Raw genomic sequence first — 19,357 nt, 5'->3', positions numbered from 1 at the left:
GATTGAGTTTGTCTTTACATTGTTTTTGTCGGAAAATCCGGCAGAGTATACCTTTAAAATGATTTGGAATGTTTGGACCAAAATATAGCAACACCCCCAGATGTTCTTCCAGGCATGTGTGTGCTGACTCGCCACCTGTTTCCTTTGCAGCAATACTTCCATGCAGGAGGCAACGGTCTGAAGAAGGCGTTCCTGGAGAAGAGCCCTGAGCTGTCCTCACTGCGCCACGCTCTGTCCCTCTACACTCAGACAACAGACACGCTCATCAAAACCTTTGTGACCACCCAGCATGCACAAGGTAGTTCAGACCGCTGTCTAATAATACATCTAAAAGGATTTAGGCAGAAAGCATTTCCCATGGTAGACCAGCAGAGGGCACTGTGTGTTTGATAGATGAGGCTTGTCACTGAATATTCAGTCCTTTGTTCCTGTATTTTGTGTATTTAAAGTGTTTTTCATGCTGACGTGTTATTGCTGTCTTCTCTTTATCTCCTGTGCTGCTTCTGTGCCAGTGCACAATGGAAAGGGTATTAGGTTAACTCCCAATGAAAAAATACAGCCCAGCAGGGGTAGGTTTCACTGATCTGCCAGTCCTCCTCTCCCTTCCCACCCGCTGTCCCTTTGTATATTTTGGTTTTGTCACTCTGTGCCGCTCAGGTAGGTAGGTCTGACCCTAACCCAACCTCTAACACCTGCATCCCCTTCTCAAACCGACTCTGCATAATGAATCAATTTCTTTTGTGCCTTCACCGGCCCCAAATCTAAGCTCACTGATATATCTGGTTGTGCATTAAACCAGGTTCAGGCGTGGACAAGCCAATAGGTGAGGTGTCCGTTCAGATCGAGCTGCACACCCATCCTGGGAATGGGGAGCGCAAAGTGACTGTCAAAGGTCTGTTTGAGTTTTCGTAACACGAATAATAAAAATGCTTGACATTTCGTGTTCTCATCTGATTACATCATCCTCTGTGTGTGTGTGTGTGTGTGTGTGTGTGTGTGTGTGTGTGTGTGTGTGTGTGTGTGTGTGTGTGTGTGTGTGTGTGTGTGTGTGTGTGTTCTACACATTTAGTTTTGGGAGCCAGTGATTTGAAATGGCAGACGTCCGGCATGTTCCGACCCTTCGTGGAGATCACCATGATCGGGCCTCACCTCAGCGACAAGAAACGCAAATTCCAGACCAAATCTAAGAATAACAGCTGGTCTCCCAAGTTCAACGAGAACTTCAATTTGTAAGTAGTGCAGCAGCTACACCTGCTGATGTAATAGTTTATGAATAAAGAAAAAACAGCCACTGAAATCTTTGCAAACTTTTTGCTCATTTACATAGATGTATTGATCTTTGTAATTTTCAATAGAAGTAGCTGCTGCAGCTGCTGCTTTGCTAAATGCTCAAACCTGTGTTCTCTCCTTCGCAGTGTTCTGGGTAACCAGGACGGCTTCGAGTGCTACGAGTTGCAGGTCTGCGTCAAAGACTACTGCTTTGGCCGCGCCGACAGAGTGGTCGGCTTGGCCGTGATACAGTTGAGAGACATCACGGTAAAGGGCAACTGCGCGTGCTGGTGCCCACTGGGCCAACGCATCCATATGGACGACACAGGCCTCACCGCCATGCGCATCCTCTCCCAGCGCTCCAACGACGATGTAGCCAAGGAGTTCGTGAGGCTGAAGTCAGAGACTCGTTCGGCCGAGGAGGGCAGATGAGGAGAGCTGGAGAGGGAGGAGAGAGACAGAAAGGATGGAAGGCCTCCAAATTTTAACAATAAGAGAACGGCCTCATGGGACAGTCTTGTCAAAAAAGCAGGGAATTACTTTCCATAGATGGCCATGTGAACTCGTTCTTAGACCTTTGATGTGTCTTAGCTGCTGTTGACTGTTTGGCCAAGCTCACCGACACACTGTCACATTCACACTCTGGGTATTTTGGGTAAACACTCGCTTTCCGTGTTCCTCAAACACACGTTATTTACCGAGCTACTGTACAGCACACAACCGCGCAGACACCGGCTCACCCAACCTTCACGCTCACCAGCTGTTTCACTCGGCAGCGCCCACTTACTCAGTCATTTAAGCTTCTTTTTCTTTTTTTTTTTTTAAACCCCTCTCCTCATCAGTGCACACGCCACAGCCTCAAGGGAACAGAGGATGCCAGGCCCCGCTGTAGGGCCCAGACAAGTTCCCACACCTCCCCAGTGTTGTTGTGCAATAACCCCACCCAAACCCCTCAAACCGTGGCCGTGCGTTTGATGCCTTACAAACTGTGAATGTTTGAAGTAAAAACAATTGTTTTGAACGCCCTCTTCTGTAGCTCCACTGTGATGGTTTGAGTAAATGTGAAAATATTGCTTGTTTATCATAAAGGGGTCTTTTGTTTAAAGAATGACCGGTAGCTAGGAGACAGTCCTAGCCTAGCAAGTGAAGCTGATGATGTAAATTAATCTTGTGTCAAGAGAAGGTACTAATAACCCATAATTTGACCCCTTGAAGGATTGTTCAGTCTAATGTGTGCCTTGACTTGTTACGTTTCCGTTCCTGTTTCCCCAGGAAGGACAGCAGTGACGTGATCGGTAAATAATGAAGCGGTAAAATGAACAACAGTGTGATTTAAATCAAAAATCTCATGAAAAATGAGACCAAACATGAACATTCACTCTGGCCATATTTATGTAGTAGCGTCTGCTCCATCAACAATGCTCAGCTCGTGTTGTAACCATGATGGTGCAGCCATTTTATTTATTTTTTATACATATTTATTTTTTGGCTGTGCTCTTCAAAGCCCATGATTAAAAAGGTTGTTTACGTGGAGCAGAGCAGTGTGTTTGAATATTTGCACAGCGGTTGGCGCTGCAGCCTAAACTGCAGCTCAACTGAAGAGTTTCTTAAGATGAGATACACAGAATAAAGTGACAACCAGGTGTTTGTTAGGAAATTACTGACAAAGCTGGCAATCTATAATAGAGAGAACTCTTATAGAATAGTTCATTTATAAAAAAGAAATCTTGCATGTTGAACTTCGGGGAAACAACTTTTTCTTCCAAATAGGACATCTGAACATTTGAACACGAGCTCCTCAGCTGCTGAGTTGATCAGGAGTGTAGAATAACTTAAGGTTTACATATATCTTCCTGCTCTGTTTTCATCTACTCTTCCTATGAGTGGCCTTACTTTAATGAAAAAAACAAAGTATGTGTATCTTTTTTCTTTTTTTTTTTAATCCTTGTGTTTCCTTTGGCTCTCCGCAATGAGGATCGGCCACTGCTTCACCCATAATGATGTCAAACAAGCTTTCCAAGTGATGTTCCTTATCATTTTGTACTCTTTGATGATATCTAGACTGCTCTGTTCTGTTCCTGCTAGCGTTTTGTAAATGTTCATCCTTAATCCTCTTTAATAGTTTGGAATGATGTCACTGTTTTGTAAAATGTGGGTCAGTTTTACAGAAAGGGGTCGTAAACAGTGCAATGTGTGCCAGTGAATAAACTGATGGAAGAATATTGAAATGTCACACGTAATGAAGGCTGGGTATTTGCTATAAGTGTGTGCACAGTTTGAAACCCATCACACCTTGTAGGAACCATAAGTTCACATTCCTCTTTTCTTTTTTTTTACGCTTCATTATACTTTGTGAATAATTTCTGTTATTGGTTTATGAGGGCGACGTTTCATAGCCATGCTGTAAAATACATGTTCCTTGTGCCAAGTTGCAAGTGTTCACTTTTTTTTATTTCTGTGTTTTCTAAATTTGGCAACCCTTGCACTATTACTAAGTCACTGCAATAGTTAACAAGTACAGTATATCAGTCACAGTAACTGTATTTTTGTGGTGTTTTCTTTGTATTGTCACTACTCTGAAATGTTGTTGTCACCATGTAAACATTCCGATTAATTAATTTTGTATAAAGTATTTGAGAAGTACCTATAAATGCGTCTCCCTGCTTTCTTACAGTATGATATGACTGCAGACTTCGATTGGACTTTTCCAGTTCAGTGTTATCTGCATGATCATGCAGGTCCTTAGTTGCTTAATTACAGCCAGTGGAATGCAATTGCGCTGTATAACAGTTTTACATGATTTTATTGAGGTTTCAACAATGACTATGGAGAAGTGAAGATTGTGCTGTGTGGGAGTCATCTTATCAAACCAGGGTGAGATTTATGGTCTCACCTTCACCACCTCAGACTGTAGCCATTGTATATAAAGAAATCAGGATTGCAGCAGTGTTGGGCATCATCGTTGGACTCGGGGGCCTGCTGGTGCTCAGGCAGAGCTCAGGCAGGTTAGTCACATATCACACACGTAGATGGTCTGCTCAGGGCCACACCCAGACCCTTGGTCCATTTGCAGAGCTTATGGTCCTGATTAGAACCAGCACTCAACCTTCTGGTGAAAGCCAGTTCTGTCAGGACAGAGACGACTCTCAACTGGAGGCCCTGGTGCCTAAGATCAAAAAAGAGAACCAGCTTTGTGGGTGAGAAGCACCTCAGGGAAGTGGATTCACAAACTCACTCAGGCAGTTTCAGAGACGCACACTTTGACATACATTTAATGTTTTTTTTGTATGGTTTAGTTGGTACAAATCAAATATTGCATCTAACTTACAGGATTAAGATTTCTCCTATTGGTAACTCTAACATGACTTTTTGGTTTTAAATACAATATGTTCTTTCATTTACATCCTCTTGAATTTCACTTTTTAATTACTTTGATCCACATGACGTGGATCCACACATTCAGTGTTTCCTGTTGAGGTCAGAGTTGCATGTCTGTGCACGCATATCTGTGCACGCATGCAGGTAAGTGTTAATGTCTGTACTCATAGGCACACACACACACACACCCACACACACACAATAAGTAATTTAGCAAGTGGTTCATGTTGAGGTCCCCTGGACGACACAGTGCACCTTTGTGTTAGAGCCCAGGTATTAAATTCCATTTCTGAAAGCACCTGGATGTGCATGTCAGTGGTAAAGTCACAATATAATATCAGAGCTTTTTAAGTCATTAAAATGCAAGAATGCAACAAATGTCTCCTTTTTCTTGCACCTGTGAAAGAGGCTCAATGTGAATTGGATTAATGGAGCTGATATTGGAAATGTCAGAGAGGTACAGTAAGTCTTCAGTTTGAGCATGCGCACCCATCACAATGTCTGCTATATACCTGACTGCCCAGATTACAACCATAATGTTGGCCCTGATTGGCTGGAGTCATTCACCTGTACTGTTATTTTACTGCCCCTCCTGCCTCGTCTCACCATTCAGGTCCAAAGATCACTGTAGTGTTTGCTCAAGCCCTGAGCTGTTAGGCGTATGGGGATCTCAGTTCTTCCTGCATGAACCTGAAACCCCTACCGTAGGCGTCTCTCTCACTAGTCCACCGCTTCACCTGTCGTCCATCCTGCATGTCTTTCAGCCAGCTGGAGGCCCCCGTCGAACCCCTCTCTCTGCGTGGGACTAGGTCGGCGCCTGGACGTCCAAACAGAGCACGGACGAGGGCCTGGATTTACTTTGTCTGAGGCGGAAGCAGAGGGAGGACTCAAACTTGGAGGTTTCTCCCTCTCTTTTTGTGTGCTCCTGTGTCTGTGAGCAGGACTCAAAGGACACCAGAAATCCCATTTTTGTTTGAGGTACGTTGCTGATTTTCATTTGCTTTCAGACACTGGCGAAATGGTGGATGTACAGCACTATTGTGGAAAAAGATCAGGAAGCGGCTCACAGTTTAAACCCTGAAATGTGAGAAACATGAAATACACAACTAATCAAAGTCCAGGCCGAGTGGCTCGGTCACGTTCGATTTCATAGTTGTGTGGGAGCACGTTTATTCAATGTCTTGGAGTTCTTGGCTGATTCTGAACAAGTCAAATGTTCATGGCCATATCATTATCTAAATCACTGAGCTTATGGATTATCTGCTATAGATCTCTCTGGTACAAAGGGTTGAGAAAGGAGTGGCTTGATGCCTTTATAGCTTTTCACTACAGATAAAGTGGTTATTTACTGATACTTACATGAGAGAGACTCATGCATGTCTGGTTTTCTCTCTTAAATGTTAGGTTTAGTTCAAATGTTTTTAGCCATGCATAGAAACAGACCTTCGATTTTCAGCTGTGAGAACAAAGCAGGGCCTCGGTCACAGAGTTGATCATTTGAATGAGGACCTGAGTTGAAGCTTGTGTGTCATTTTCTTGACGCAGTTTCAAAGTCTGCCCAAAAACTAGCGCTCTAATTTCTAATGTGAAACGTATCAGTATGGAAGGAGGAAAAAAACTCAGTTTCACAGCCTCATCGAGGCTCAAAAATATCTTGTTTTTATCCTTCCATCATTTGCATCTCTTCTTCATGACTGTGTTCAGCAGATGTTTCCTGTATGTTGCAAATCTCTGCTTTTGAAAAAGCATTTCTTACTGCTAAAAACTGGATATCAATATGGATTTTTACACTGAACCATACATGACCTTCCATAAATAAATTGGTTCTCCCTCACTTTTACCACAGTTTCCCCTTTCAGTTGCTATCTCAGTATAGGCAACAAAGCAATGCTTCACTCTGTGATGAGTAGACATGTGCTCTTTCTCTAGGTGTGAAATATGGAGAAACTGAGCTAGAGATGGGGTCGGTAACTTCATACTTTGGCCGGTTGTGTGGGAAGGAGAAAAAAGCAGGTGAGAGTATACAGTAACTGTGTTTGTAAGTGTTCTCCCACTGTGTCCACAGTCAGTGGACTAATAGCACTAAGGCTTTTACAGACTACATGTTGTACTTGATTAAATTGACATTTTCTCCCGGTAGCCCTGCAACATTTTCATCCCTCTCTACTCTAAATCTTTTTTAACAGAGGAGGAAAGACACTTACGAGCTAATGACAGACCTTTCAACCTGTCTTATAACTATGCTGTAAGTATAGCAACAAAAACTGTCTGTGTGTATTCAACAGCTAAGAATGTAGTGACTGACAGGTGTGTGTGCTGTCCTTACAAAGTCTTTAAATATAAGTCATGGTGCATTGTATCAGAGGATACAGCATTGTAGCTGTCATCTGCATTTGTCACATTCATCTGTCACTTTCCTCTGCTTCAGAACAATGCCATCAAGACCTCCAAATACAACGTTTTCTCCTTCCTGCCTCTTAACCTCTTTGAGCAGTTCCGGAGGCTCGCCAACGCATACTTCCTCTTCCTCATGATCCTTCAGGTAGACCTTTCTCTTTGTTTACCTCCTTTAGTGCCGTGCATGCACGTTAGCAAGGTCAAGGTCAAATGTATTCATATCAAAGCGAACCAGTGGTTGACAAACTGGAACTGGAAGAAGTTGAGTCTTGATACAAGGTATTAAAGCATTTTAAATGCGTGTGTGTGTGTGTGTGTGTGTGTGTGTGTGTGTGTGTGTGTGTGTGTGTGTGTGTGTGTGTGTTCTGTTGACAGCTAATCCCACAAGTCTCCTCTCTCTCCTGGTTCACCACTGCTGTCCCTCTGATTTTGGTGCTGTCCATAACGGCAGTCAAGGATGCCAGCGATGACATAGTAAGCTGAAATTGCTCCGACCTGTTGGTACTAAACGTGTCATTCAATCAAAATGTCCGATCTAAACAAACGCTGTTTTCTCCTTGTGCACTGTCATCTGAGTAGAACAGACACAAAAGCGACAATCAAGTGAATAACCGCAAGGTGGAAGTCCTCATCGAGGGACAGTGAGTCATCTAAGATACAAATTTCACATTATATGTTCAGAAATACAAATAACAATACAGCTGGAGTATTTTGTGTGTGTGTGTTTTGTGTGATTTTTTTTTTTTTTGTGCAGTGTTGTGATTTCATGGTATGTTTCACATTTGTATTTTTCTGGCAGCCTGAAGAATGAAAAATGGATGAATGTTCAAGTTGGAGATATAATCAAGCTGGAGAGTAACCAGTTTGTCACAGTAAGTTTAGAGATGCTGCGATAAAGATTGAAGTGTGTGTTTTGTGGCATTTTATAGGATGTAAGTGCATCTCATCTTATCATCCCCTATCTGTCCAGTTGTCTGTACTGTATTTGATGCTTTCATTCATAGGCGGACCTTCTGTTGCTGTCCAGCAGTGAGCCTCTCAATCTGATCTACGTAGAAACAGCTGAATTAGATGGGTGAGTGTGACAGCTGATGTCTCACACCGTCTTGGATTTCCCTTCAGCGGCATCCTTCTCATGTCCTCTTTGTCTCCCCCAGTGAAACCAATCTGAAGGTGAAACAGGCCCTGACTGTAACTGGAGAGATGGGGGACAGCATCGATGCACTGGCTGGCTTCAACGGTGAGAAGCTGAAAGAAACATCACAGACACACACATTTTTAGAATCGTGGTCTAGCAGAGAAGCTTTTTTGCTTTTGATTGACTGGACAGGAGATGGATTTCCACACTGAAACACAGCGATTAGCTGTTATCTTGGAAGTGTTGCTGACGGCAACCTCTGTCTTTCTCAGGTGAAGTGAGATGTGAGCCCCCTAACAACCGTCTGGACAAGTTCAAAGGAACCCTGACTGTGAACGGACAGGTCTACGCTTTAGACAATGACAAGGTGCTGCTCAGAGGATGCACTCTGAGGAACACGGCCTGGTGCTTCGGTCTGGTCATTTTCGGAGGTAAACTCTCACCAGCTGCCCGCTAACAGCAGTTCCATACTGATTGACAATGTGACAGTTTACAGCTAAGTTTTGGGGGTGCAGTGCTCAAGTCATGGGCCCCACAGAGGCTGTTCATGTTACATGCAAGAGACTGGTTTCAGTGGAAAAAATGTATCTATTTTATTATAAACAAGAGTGACAAAACCAAAGTAATACATAACATAGCTGTAAGATACAGCAGTGAATAATAATACATGAAATTTGCAGGGATAATGGCGAGTAATGGTAGGTGAATCATGTAAATCAGCATTGCATTCAATTAATTCAATTAACATTGCTTTGGACTTTTGACTGATAAGAAGTTATTGGTCGGTTGAATTAAATCCAAAGGAAAATAAATTTTTAAGCCTTAACAAACCAGTGACATAGGAGAGATATTTTGAAGGCAGCTAATGTAGCACAGAGTTTAGCCATATTTACATGAGACTTGTATTACCAGAGGACATAATATGATTTAAATCCTCCAACGTCTGTTTTGTATGGTGCATTTGCACTGGGTAAAGAAAAATTGTAGTTTACTCGAATTTAAAGTGACAACCTCCAAAACTGAAAAAATGAAGCCAACTTGAAATTCCTTGAATGGGCTCTTGAGGCTCAATAGACCCCTGTATCAAAATGAAATGAAATATCATAGATAATTTGCAGCTGAATTTTCTTGAACAGGAATTTTCTGGATCTGGAATTTGCATTTATAGGCCCACATCACCAGTAGCATTGCACAGGTCTCTTGGGGCTCCAAGCAAGATATCCCTGAGGCCCCCACCCCACCCGTGCAAGCCGCAAAAATTTGGTTTTTGCACACATAAATGCACAATTTCTGGGATATTTGAGATGACTACTGAAAAAATAGATTAGTGGTTCTCAAAGTGAGGTCTAGGGACCAACAGAGGTCCCTGAAAGCCCAGGCCTATAAATAATCGTAAGCAACTGCCTGGCGTGCCTGTCCACAAGCCCCACCCCTGCACATCACGCACATGTTGTTAGGAAGTCGCTGACTGAATAAGCATGTGAGGATCATGAAGACAATCTTGACAGGATAAGAAATATCTGTAATTATTGAAAAAGGGCCTCTATCTGCATGACTAAGTGCATCTGAATCCTCTTCCAGGTCCTGACACAAAGCTGATGCAGAACAGTGGAAAGACAACGTTCAAACGGACGAGCATCGATCACCTGATGAACGTCCTGGTGTTGTGTGTGAGTTTGATTCCCATGCACATACAAATACACAGTCATTTGCTACTGTAGGTACATACACACAGTATATTGTCCTCTCTTAATTTCGGGACTTTGTATTCTCTCTGAGTTGAAAATTATCTTTTAACATTTCTTCTAGTTATAAAAGCTATGTGTAAAACTAATTGGAGGCAGTTTAGAGTTGTTTCTTTTACAAGTCAATAAAAGTCACGCCTTACTTGATGGCCCTTCAGTTTACTCAAGCATTGCCTTCATAGAAGCCAATCATTTTTGACAATATGTGACAATATATTGAGGTGTGTGATGCCTTCTGTCCATCAGATCTTTGGTTTCCTGGCGACTATGTGCACCATTCTGGCGATCGGCAATGCAATCTGGGAGATGAAGGAGGGCTCGGCGTTCACAGCCTTCCTCCCTCGTGAACCGGGCATTAATGTTAGTCTCTCAGCCTTCCTCTCCTTCTGGTCCTACGTCATCGTCCTCAACACGGTGGTGCCCATTTCTCTCTACGTCAGGTACGTTCAAGCACAGACGGATAATAAAATCAGACATCAAACAAAGGTATCAAAATTTTTGCTTACCCTCATCTGTGTTGATGTCAGCGTGGAGATCATCCGTCTGGGGAACAGCTTCTTCATAGACTGGGACAGGAAGATGTATTACCCCAAGAATGACACTCCTGCGCAGGCGAGGACCACCACGCTCAACGAGGAGCTGGGCCAGATCAAATACATCTTCAGCGACAAGACGGGCACCCTGACGCAGAACATCATGACTTTCAATAGGTGCACTATCAATGGGAAAGCTTACGGTGAGCAGCTCTGCTTGTGTATAAATGATGAGTAGAATGTAAGCACCAGTGTGAGCTGAATGGTTGATTTTGGAGTTTTTCTGCCCTTCAGGGGAGCTGTTTGACTTTGCTGGACAAAGGGTGGAAATAACAGAGGTGAGAGGAGAATACTGACACATGCTTGTATATTTTTGTGATTTCTTTCATTCTTGTTTAGTATATATTACTAAATTTTGTGTTTTTCTCTGCAGAAGACAGAGAGAGTGGACTTCTCCTGGAACCAGCTGGCGGATCCAAAGTTCACGTTTCATGACCACAGTCTGGTGGAGACGGTGAGAGAGGGAAACACGGAGGCTCAGGCCTTCTTCCGCCTGCTCGCTCTGTGCCACACTGTCATGCCTGAGGAAAAGAAAGAGGGTGAGCATCCTCTAATGGATGTTTGTATTACTGCAGATGTTTAGAACAGAAGAATTAGATTAGATAGGATTAGATTTAACTTTATTGTCATTGTCAGAGCGCAACACAGAGACGAAACGCAGTTTTACATCTAACCAGAAGTGCAAATAGTCAAAATATCTGAAAAAAATTAAAAAATTAAAAAATATATATACATACATAAATAAATACATGTAGTAGTAGTACAAGTGGCATGAAGTAAAGACAGTATAAAGAGTACGCAGTAGGTGCAGGTAGTGCAAGTGTTCTCTATTAAACAATAAAAACATGTGCAACACGGCATGTAAACAGGTGACATTTACAACAGGTAGTAAGTGGCAGTGCAGTAAAAGTATGAGTGAACAGCTGCTTATGTTCAGTCTGCGGTGATTAAATAGTTTTGCATGGTCCTAATAGATCCTAATAGAGCCCACTCCTAAATAATACAGATTTCATTTTTACTCTAACACCTTTTCCTTTTCATATTTACCATTTAGCAGCACTAGGATGACCTTCACTTCCTAACTAATTGAGTTTTCAAAAAGTATTAAAGCCACCATGTTTAAGATTTGAAAACATCTGTCTGTGGCGCCCTCCAGTGGTAGTATTAATTTTTTTCTTCCTTTCCTCTCTTGCCGTCTTTACCGCCTGGCAGGTGAGCTCTACTATCAGGCTCAGTCCCCGGATGAGGGCGCTCTGGTGACTGCAGCCAGAAACTTCGGGTTTGTGTTCCGCTCTCGCACACCAGAGACCATCACGGTCGTGGAGATGGGCAAACAAGTTGTCTATGAACTTCTGGCTGTTCTGGACTTTAATAATGTGCGCAAGAGAATGTCAGTCATAGGTGAGAGAAAGCGGCACATGACTCTTTCTGTTCAGTGTTCGGTGTGTTCAAGGACACTCCGATCACTGATGCTTCTGTGCCATCTGCCCCATAGTGACCAAATCAGTATCATTCTTTCCAAGAGGCTAATTTAAACTCATGCTGTCTGTAATGACAATGATTCTAGCCACAAGTTTATGTGTCAAACTTCATGACTGTCCTCGCTAAGTAACTTCCACCATGAATTCCAGTACGTAACCCCGAAGGCAAGCTGACTCTTTACTGCAAAGGAGCAGACACCATCATCTTTGAAAGACTCCACTCGTCCTGTAACAAACTGACGGAAGTTAGCACCAAACACCTGAATGTAAGTGATGCTGTTGCATTCTTGTGCATGCCAAGACGAAACGATCGCACATTCAGCATTTGTCAGGATTTTGGGTTTTGAGCTTTTTTGACCCGTTTAACCGAAATAGGAGTATGCAGGTGATGGCCTCCGTACACTGGCTCTGGCCTACAAGGACTTGGATGAGGAGTTTATGGATGATTGGAAACAGCGCCACCATGAGGCCAGCACTGCCATGGATGGACGAGAGGAGAGACTTGATGCGCTTTATGAAGAAATAGAGAAAGACATGCTGGTAGGTCCACATGCTAAATACTAATTATAGTAATTCACTTGTGGTTGGTAGTTTAGGTACTTGCTTTTTGGACAGCAATTTAATATAATGTATATCCTGCTTCATAATATGCTGAATTAATAATGTTGAGACACGATGAAACACCCTGATGAACAAAAAGATCTAATATGCAGATTTAAGTACCAGCTAAACCAGCTTTGCTTTATCCCCATGTGTTGTGTTTCAGGTTATTTAAATTATGTGAGAGAAAGAACGTAAGCATGGCTTTCAAAACTTAGCTTCCAGTCTTGAAAGTATTGGAAAATACTATTGGGAAAATTTTAAATGCATTTTGTCTATCACAGATTATACCTTTTCACATGACCTCTCTGTGGTTTTTAGCTGTTGGGAGCGACAGCCGTGGAGGACAAGCTGCAGGACGGTGTGCCACAGACCATAGAGCAACTGGCTAAGGCTGACATCAAAATCTGGGTGTTGACTGGGGATAAACAGGGTTGGTGTTGTGTATTTTATATTCCTGTTCAAATAAGATGGTAATACAAAGTGAAATATATTCTCATATTCTCGCTGTTAATCTCCAAGGGCTCATGTGACACATCTAAACATCCTGTAAATGAACTCAGAGTCAAAGAGTTAATGTTTGGCATGTTTGACATTTGAATTGCATCAGATCAATTGTAAATGTCGGTGTTTTTGAAACAGAGACGGCGGAGAATATCGGCTACTCCTGCAACATGCTGAGAGAGGAGATGAAAGACATTTTCATTGTGGCTGCCAATACAGCTGAAGGGGTCAAAGAGGAGCTACAGTAAGTCAGTCAGAAAGGAATAACTGCAACACATGTACAATCTGTTTTCTAAAAACGTTAAGAAGCTCTACAAACCCTAAATAAAACAGAATGTGATCATTTACTAATCATTTTTCTCAAATATACTCAATTGAAAACAGTACAAAGACAATATATTTAATGTTTCAACTTGATTTTTGTAAATATATGCTTGTTCTGAATTTGATGCCAGCAACACGTTTCAGACAAGTTGGCACAGGAGCAACAAAAGACTGGGAAAGTTGTGGAATGCTCCAAAAACACCTGTTTGGAACATTCCACAGGTAAACAGGTTCATTGGTAACAGGTGATAGTATCATGGTTAGGTATAAAAGGGGCACCGCCAAAGGTTCAGTTGTTCACAAGCAAGGATGGAGGGAGGTTCACCACTTTGTGAACACATGATTGTATAAAGGATATTACTGCATGGGCACTGGACAATTGACTTTTTTTTTTTTTTTTTTTTTACAATGGAAGACCCAGACTTAAAGCTTGCCAGTTAAAGCACATAAACAAAGAACACTTATGTTAACCATCTCAGCTGTTAACTCGGTAAAGTAATGAAATTAATAAGGGGACAGAAAAAAAACAATTTGAAACATATTGTAGGTAACATAAAGACTCAGGTGCTGAGAACCACACTGGATATGGGGCAAAGTCTTTACTGAGAAAGCTGGTAGGCCTAGTCATACAGGGGACACCAGTCCAGTCACAGAAAAAAGAAATCCAGGCAGGAAAAAGGCAAAAATCCCAAATCCAATAAATAGTAAGAACCGCTGGAAAGCAATGATCACACAGACATAAACAAAGATAATCCGACAGAGGTAGCAGGACAATCAAGGAACTATATAAACAGGGTTAGTTACCAACAAAATCAGGGGCAGGTGAGCATTGAGGTACAGGTGTGGACAATCAAGGAGGCAGTAAACACATGAGGACAGGAACTGTTTCTACTTAAATAAAACAGGAAGTAAACAATGCACAGATTAGCAGGATGTTACAGATCGTATCTTGAGTTTCAAATAAAGTTTTCTACACTGCTTCAAAATGATTTTTTAAGGGCTGTTGAAGGAGACATTCTGTTAACTGTCAGACAGCCATGAAGAAGAGGAGCGGCTGATTAAAGTTTATCATTACATTCAATAAACTTTTACTGGCCTGTTGATCCCTAAGCCCCGCTGGTATTATATTTTAACTGTCTTTAGCTGAGAGTAAGTTTATGTTAGATCATTTTTCTTTATTCCACTCTATCAGATACAGCTCCTAAGATAATTCAGAGCTTTTTATCAACCGACCCGCCCTTTATGTCTTCCTGCCTTCCTTTTCAGGAACGCAAGAAGGAAAATGTGTCCTGAATCTGCCGATGAGCCATCTGTGAAGAAGTCCCGTGCGGGCCTGTTTTGGCTTAAGAAGACTGAGACTGTGCAGGATGAGAAGGTGGATGGAGAATATGGCCTAGTTATAAATGGACACAGTCTGGTAAGAAGGCTTCTTCAGGCACATCACAACCTCATTTGTCTCCACATGTCCTTGATCCAGAAAAAGTCCTGCTGGATGTCCCATGGATGGCGCAACATTGTACCATTAAAGCATACACTCATTTTACAGGCTCATGGTAGTGTTTTTAGGCTTAATGGATTCAGATTAACAAGAATGAAGGATCCATGACGTACTGTATTCCTGACAGTGTGGAGAGTGCTTTCATTTTGGTGTCTGGTTAAAATCTTTCAAAGGTTGCATGAGGGGGTCTTGATCCATGAGCTCGATATGATCAGCAATCCCTTCTTCCCTTTCATCTTCAGGCATTTGCGTTGGAAAAGGACTTAGAGCTGGAGCTGCTGAGGACAGCGTGTATGTGTCAGACAGTGATTTGCTGCAGGGTCACCCCTCTGCAGAAGGCCATGGTGGTCCAGCTGGTCAAGAAATACAAGCAAGCCGTCACCCTTGCCATTGGGGACGGGGCCAACGATGTCAGCATGATCAAGGGTAAGCTCATTGGAGATTTGTGTTAGGCAAAACAGCTGGAAAATAGTTACTGTTCCTCACTGTCTGAATTCTTTATTTGCCATCCTTCAGCTGCTCATATTGGTGTTGGCATCAGCGGTCAGGAGGGCATGCAGGCGGTTCTCTCCAGCGATTTCTCCTTTGCCCAGTTCCGTTACCTGCAGCGCCTCCTGCTGGTGCACGGTCGCTGGTCCTACCTACGCATGTGCAAGTTCCTAAAATATTTCTTTTACAAGAACTTCACCTTCACCTTTGTGCATTTCTGGTACGCCTTCTTCTGCGGCTTCTCTGCACAGGTGAGGGACACGTATTGGGATTTTGTGGCATCATTGGTGAGTTACATGCAATGTGAGAAAATAAGGAATCTAGCACAGCACTAGTAACTCTAAGTATACAGTAAAATACAGTGTGTGCATAAATGCAGAGCACAGAAGCATACAGCACATGCATTGCATTGCTGAGGAGATGCTCAACATACTGTAATATGAAAAGCATACAATATAATGCAATGTATCAACACAAACATATTTCCAAAGACATGTCCTATATGCTCAAATGAAAGTCCTGCACAGACACTTCTCCATCCACACTGCAAAAATGTAAAATACAAATGAAGAATTGTCTTTGCTGTTCTTCTGCACAGACTGTGTATGACGAGTGGTTCATCACCTTGTACAACCTGGTCTACACAGCTCTTCCCGTCCTCAGCATGAGCCTCTTCGACCAGGTAAACTAGGAAAATTAGTCAGTAGTCTGAAACAGCTTAGAAACTCAAATTCAACTTTTTTACATTTTTTTTTGGTTTGTTTCTACAGGATGTGAATGACCGCTGGAGTTTCCAGTATCCTCAGCTCTATACTCCAGGCCAGCTGAACCTGTACTTCAGTAAAAAAGCCTTTGTGCACTGTATGATGCACAGCTGCTACAGCTCCCTTGTCGTCTTCTTCATCCCATGGGCTGCCATTCACGACACGGTCCGAGATGATGGCAAAGATATCGCTGACTATCAGTCCTTTGCTTTATTAGCTCAGACCTGTCTGCTGGTGGTGGTGTACATGCAGGTGAGGAACACAGTTCCTGTCACCAGAAGTATCACAGTGTAGCAGAGCTGCAGGGTTTATGTATCAATGTGAAGGAATTTAATACACTGAATTAGTGAAAAATTTTATCTATAAATGTCTATATCAAACTGCTATACGTGCACTAAAATGACATGTGCTTTAAGAGATTTTATTCATGTCAAAACGACATGTTTCAGATGGGTCTGGACACCCAGTACTGGACAGCAGTGAACCAGTTTTTCGTATGGGGCAGCCTGGCTGCTTACTTTGCCATCACGTTCACCATGTACAGCAACGGCATGTTTCTCATCTTCACCTCCTCGTTCCCCTTCATTGGTGAGTCGTTTCAGCTCCTGCAGAGAGGTCGTCAGTGCCCACGTTTTCAAATTTTAGTCTTCCCACATAGCCCATTATGCACAGGTTTATATGATTTGTAACAGGCTGACAATAATAAAAAACAAGTGAGAATTATGTTGCCAGTAACCCTGCTGCAACCAGAGTGCATCCTTATTTTTGTGGTTTATGCATTGAATGTTAACCCTTTTAAATGTGTGCAGAGTCACAACATGTATGCAATACTGTCGGGTTGTATAAGAATAAACCATCTTGCTATGTGATTCTGACTGCTGATCTAATGCTTTTGGGACTCCAGGTACTGCCAGGAACTCTCTGAACCAGCCTAACATGTGGCTGACCATCTTCCTGGCTTCCCTCCTCTGTATTCTGCCTGTGGTGGCTTTCCGCTTCATTCTCATTCAGCTTCGGCCCACCATCAATGACAAGGTGAGAGAAGACATGGCACAGGCCACCCAAAACCAACCAAAGTTTAAAGTTAGGGTTTTAAAATGTTACGCAGCGATACATTATTCAAACTCTGTCTTCCCACATTATCTCTCAGGTTACAATCTGGCCTTCTGATATGTTAAGTATGTAAGAGGCATATAGTGTAGGCAGCAGAAGCAAAAAAAGAAGGATGACAATAATAGATTGATCAACAGTTGTTACTGACAGATGCCTCTAGAGGTCATTTGCTTAGTTTTCTAAAGATTACAGAAGCTTAAGTATGTTTGAAATATCGTGATTTAGAATTATGAGTTCTGTCTTTGAACAGTCTTACTTTGTTTTAAAACACAAAATCAACTATTACAGAGTTGTAAGATATTTGAGCGACTACAGTTTATATATATATGTATATTGAACTAATTTTAACAGTTAGCAGTAATGAAATATTCAATAACTTGCCACAAGAAACCTGAAATTGATCTCACAAATACTTAGTTGACATTTGTAACAGTGCCATTCATAACGCTTTTGGTAATTTTTTATATCTAGATATGGAGCATTTTAATTCTAAGGTCACAGTATGTATCAGAAGTAATTCACATTTAAGATAATATTTTACTATTTATACTATTTGATATAACAAATATTATATGTTATATCAAATAGTAATCAAGCCTGTCCTGTCCTGTCCTGTCCTGTCCTGTCCTGTCCTGTCCTGTCCTGTCCTGTCCTGTCCTGTCCTGACTTGTCCCTCTCTCCCCCCTCTAGGTGAGACATAAGGTGCGGAAAGAGGCTCTGCCAGCTCCTGCTCCTCGCCGCCCACCTCCCAGGCGCATCAGCACCCGTCGGTCTGGCTACGCCTTCTCACACTCCCAGGGCTACGGAGATCTGGTGATGTCTCGGAAGTTCCTAAGACCCCTGAAGAGTCGACCGGTCCTGATTATCCAAAGAGACTCCCCTCTGGCTCAGAATCAGCCACAGCACTACCGCACAATCACAGAGGAGTCGGAAGGGTCACAGAGCCCTTAGACAGGAAGCATGCAGGGACGCTGCAGAGTGCGTGGGAGCAGTTTTTATTTTGGAGCCGAGCTCCCACTCATGAGAGGACGCACAGGATGAAGTTCACTCCCTGCATTGTTTCCAGGTCAAACTTTTCTACTTAAAATTGAGCGCTCCACTGGTGCTTTTGCATGTTTTACCTTAATGAGTAAAACTCCCTTAAACATTTTCTAAAGCGTACCAGAAGCTTTTAGATAATTAATCATTTTAGACAATTAATTTCATTACAACTTCAATTAACAACTGGAGAACTGATTTAGCTCGGCAATTCGTCACAGCGAACATTTATTTTTTAGTTTTGTATCTGTCATATGGTAAAACATTTCCATCGGGGACTTTTTTGAGAATATGCATTCAAGCACACTTCAGTCTCTGCAGTTTGAAAGCCAGGGGCTAGAAAGCACATTTTGATTTCAAAAAGAGAGATTAAGTATTTCACAACAGGCATACTGGTTTTATTTGTAGTTTGACCTCTGACTTTGATTTTCCACCAACACAGCTACTAATTGTGATGCTTGTTTCTTGATTTCAACTGAACCTTATTGTGATTACATCTGCATACAGTGAAACAAAGTCTTTTCTTCCCATACAGTTTGTACATAAAGGGCTGAGACATGCAAAACCAGAAACTGTGATGAGATTAATTTATCTGTAGGTTGTTTTTAGAGAGTTAAGTTAAAAAAAAAATGTAAAGGTTGCCACGAGCTAATCTGGAGAAACTGAATGACCATACTGCCTGAAACGTGAATTTGTATTTTGTACTTTTTAATTATTCTTCTTGTTTCCCTCCAATGAATTGTCAGTGCTCAGGGTGTCATCACGAGAGAAGATAAAACAGTGTTCTCAGCTTAAGCTGAAATCTACGACGAACCTGTTGTTTACACGATTATTTACATGAAGATCTTTTTTTATTTCTATTATTGTCCTATTCTGTTAGCGATCTGTTTGTTCATTTTTGGGGGATGTGTAGCTTGCTCCGTCGGTACAACTTAGTCACAGTATTTTCAAAGTACAGCTAGGGGTCAGTGTTGTCTCTGTAACTGTGTTTTCAACAAAATAAAGGCACCACAATGGTTTAATGTC

The 19,357-nt window shown here is 42.2% G+C and overlaps 2 protein-coding genes across 4 annotated transcripts in view; both read left to right on the top strand.

The window, feature by feature from the left end:
* LOC139349182 (protein unc-13 homolog B-like) overlaps positions 1-3,911 on the top strand; it is a 60,059-nt gene extending 56,148 nt beyond the window's left edge. For 2 of the 3 annotated variants that reach the window (XM_070989755.1, XM_070989754.1), the window contains 5 exons: positions 151-298; positions 513-569; positions 800-892; positions 1,070-1,229; positions 1,416-3,911. In XM_070989755.1, coding sequence (XP_070845856.1) covers positions 151-298; positions 513-569; positions 800-892; positions 1,070-1,229; positions 1,416-1,701 — 744 coding nt within the window. In that variant the 3' untranslated portion in view covers positions 1,702-3,911. The remainder of the gene's footprint in view (positions 1-150; positions 299-512; positions 570-799; positions 893-1,069; positions 1,230-1,415) is intronic. The other variant, XM_070989756.1, reaches the window with a different exon arrangement.
* A 2,694-nt stretch (positions 3,912-6,605) lies between these two features.
* On the top strand, positions 6,606-19,357 carry atp8b5b (ATPase phospholipid transporting 8B5b). The gene is made up of 27 exons (XM_070989757.1): positions 6,606-6,660; positions 6,834-6,892; positions 7,076-7,189; positions 7,420-7,518; positions 7,624-7,685; positions 7,844-7,916; positions 8,049-8,119; positions 8,202-8,284; positions 8,455-8,613; positions 9,764-9,852; positions 10,174-10,367; positions 10,455-10,663; positions 10,755-10,798; positions 10,894-11,059; positions 11,733-11,921; positions 12,152-12,267; positions 12,377-12,541; positions 12,923-13,034; positions 13,244-13,349; positions 14,696-14,846; positions 15,170-15,353; positions 15,444-15,667; positions 16,015-16,098; positions 16,187-16,432; positions 16,630-16,768; positions 17,085-17,215; positions 17,984-19,357. The coding sequence occupies exons 1-27, from the start codon at positions 6,606-6,608 to the stop codon at positions 18,242-18,244; spliced, it is 3,585 nt and encodes a 1,194-aa protein (XP_070845858.1). The 3' UTR covers positions 18,245-19,357.

This window comes from Chaetodon trifascialis, chromosome 20 (genome assembly GCF_039877785.1).
Source record: "Chaetodon trifascialis isolate fChaTrf1 chromosome 20, fChaTrf1.hap1, whole genome shotgun sequence".
Taxonomy (NCBI): domain Eukaryota; kingdom Metazoa; phylum Chordata; class Actinopteri; order Chaetodontiformes; family Chaetodontidae; genus Chaetodon; species Chaetodon trifascialis.
This window is presented reverse-complemented; position numbering and strand designations above follow the sequence as displayed.

What these genes read in the sequence shown, in the direction of transcription:
- atp8b5b (XM_070989757.1), top strand. Translation starts at nt 6,606, where the DNA reads ATGGGGTCGGTAACTTCATACTTTGGCCGGTTGTGTGGGAAGGAGAAA. An exon ending in AGGATGCCAGCGATGACATA is followed by an intron (nt 7,519 to 7,623) that starts GTAAGCTGAAAT and finishes TCATCTGAGTAG; the next exon opens with AACAGACACAAAAGCGACAA. An exon ending in TCTGCGGCTTCTCTGCACAG is followed by an intron (nt 15,668 to 16,014) that starts GTGAGGGACACG and finishes TCTTCTGCACAG; the next exon opens with ACTGTGTATGACGAGTGGTT.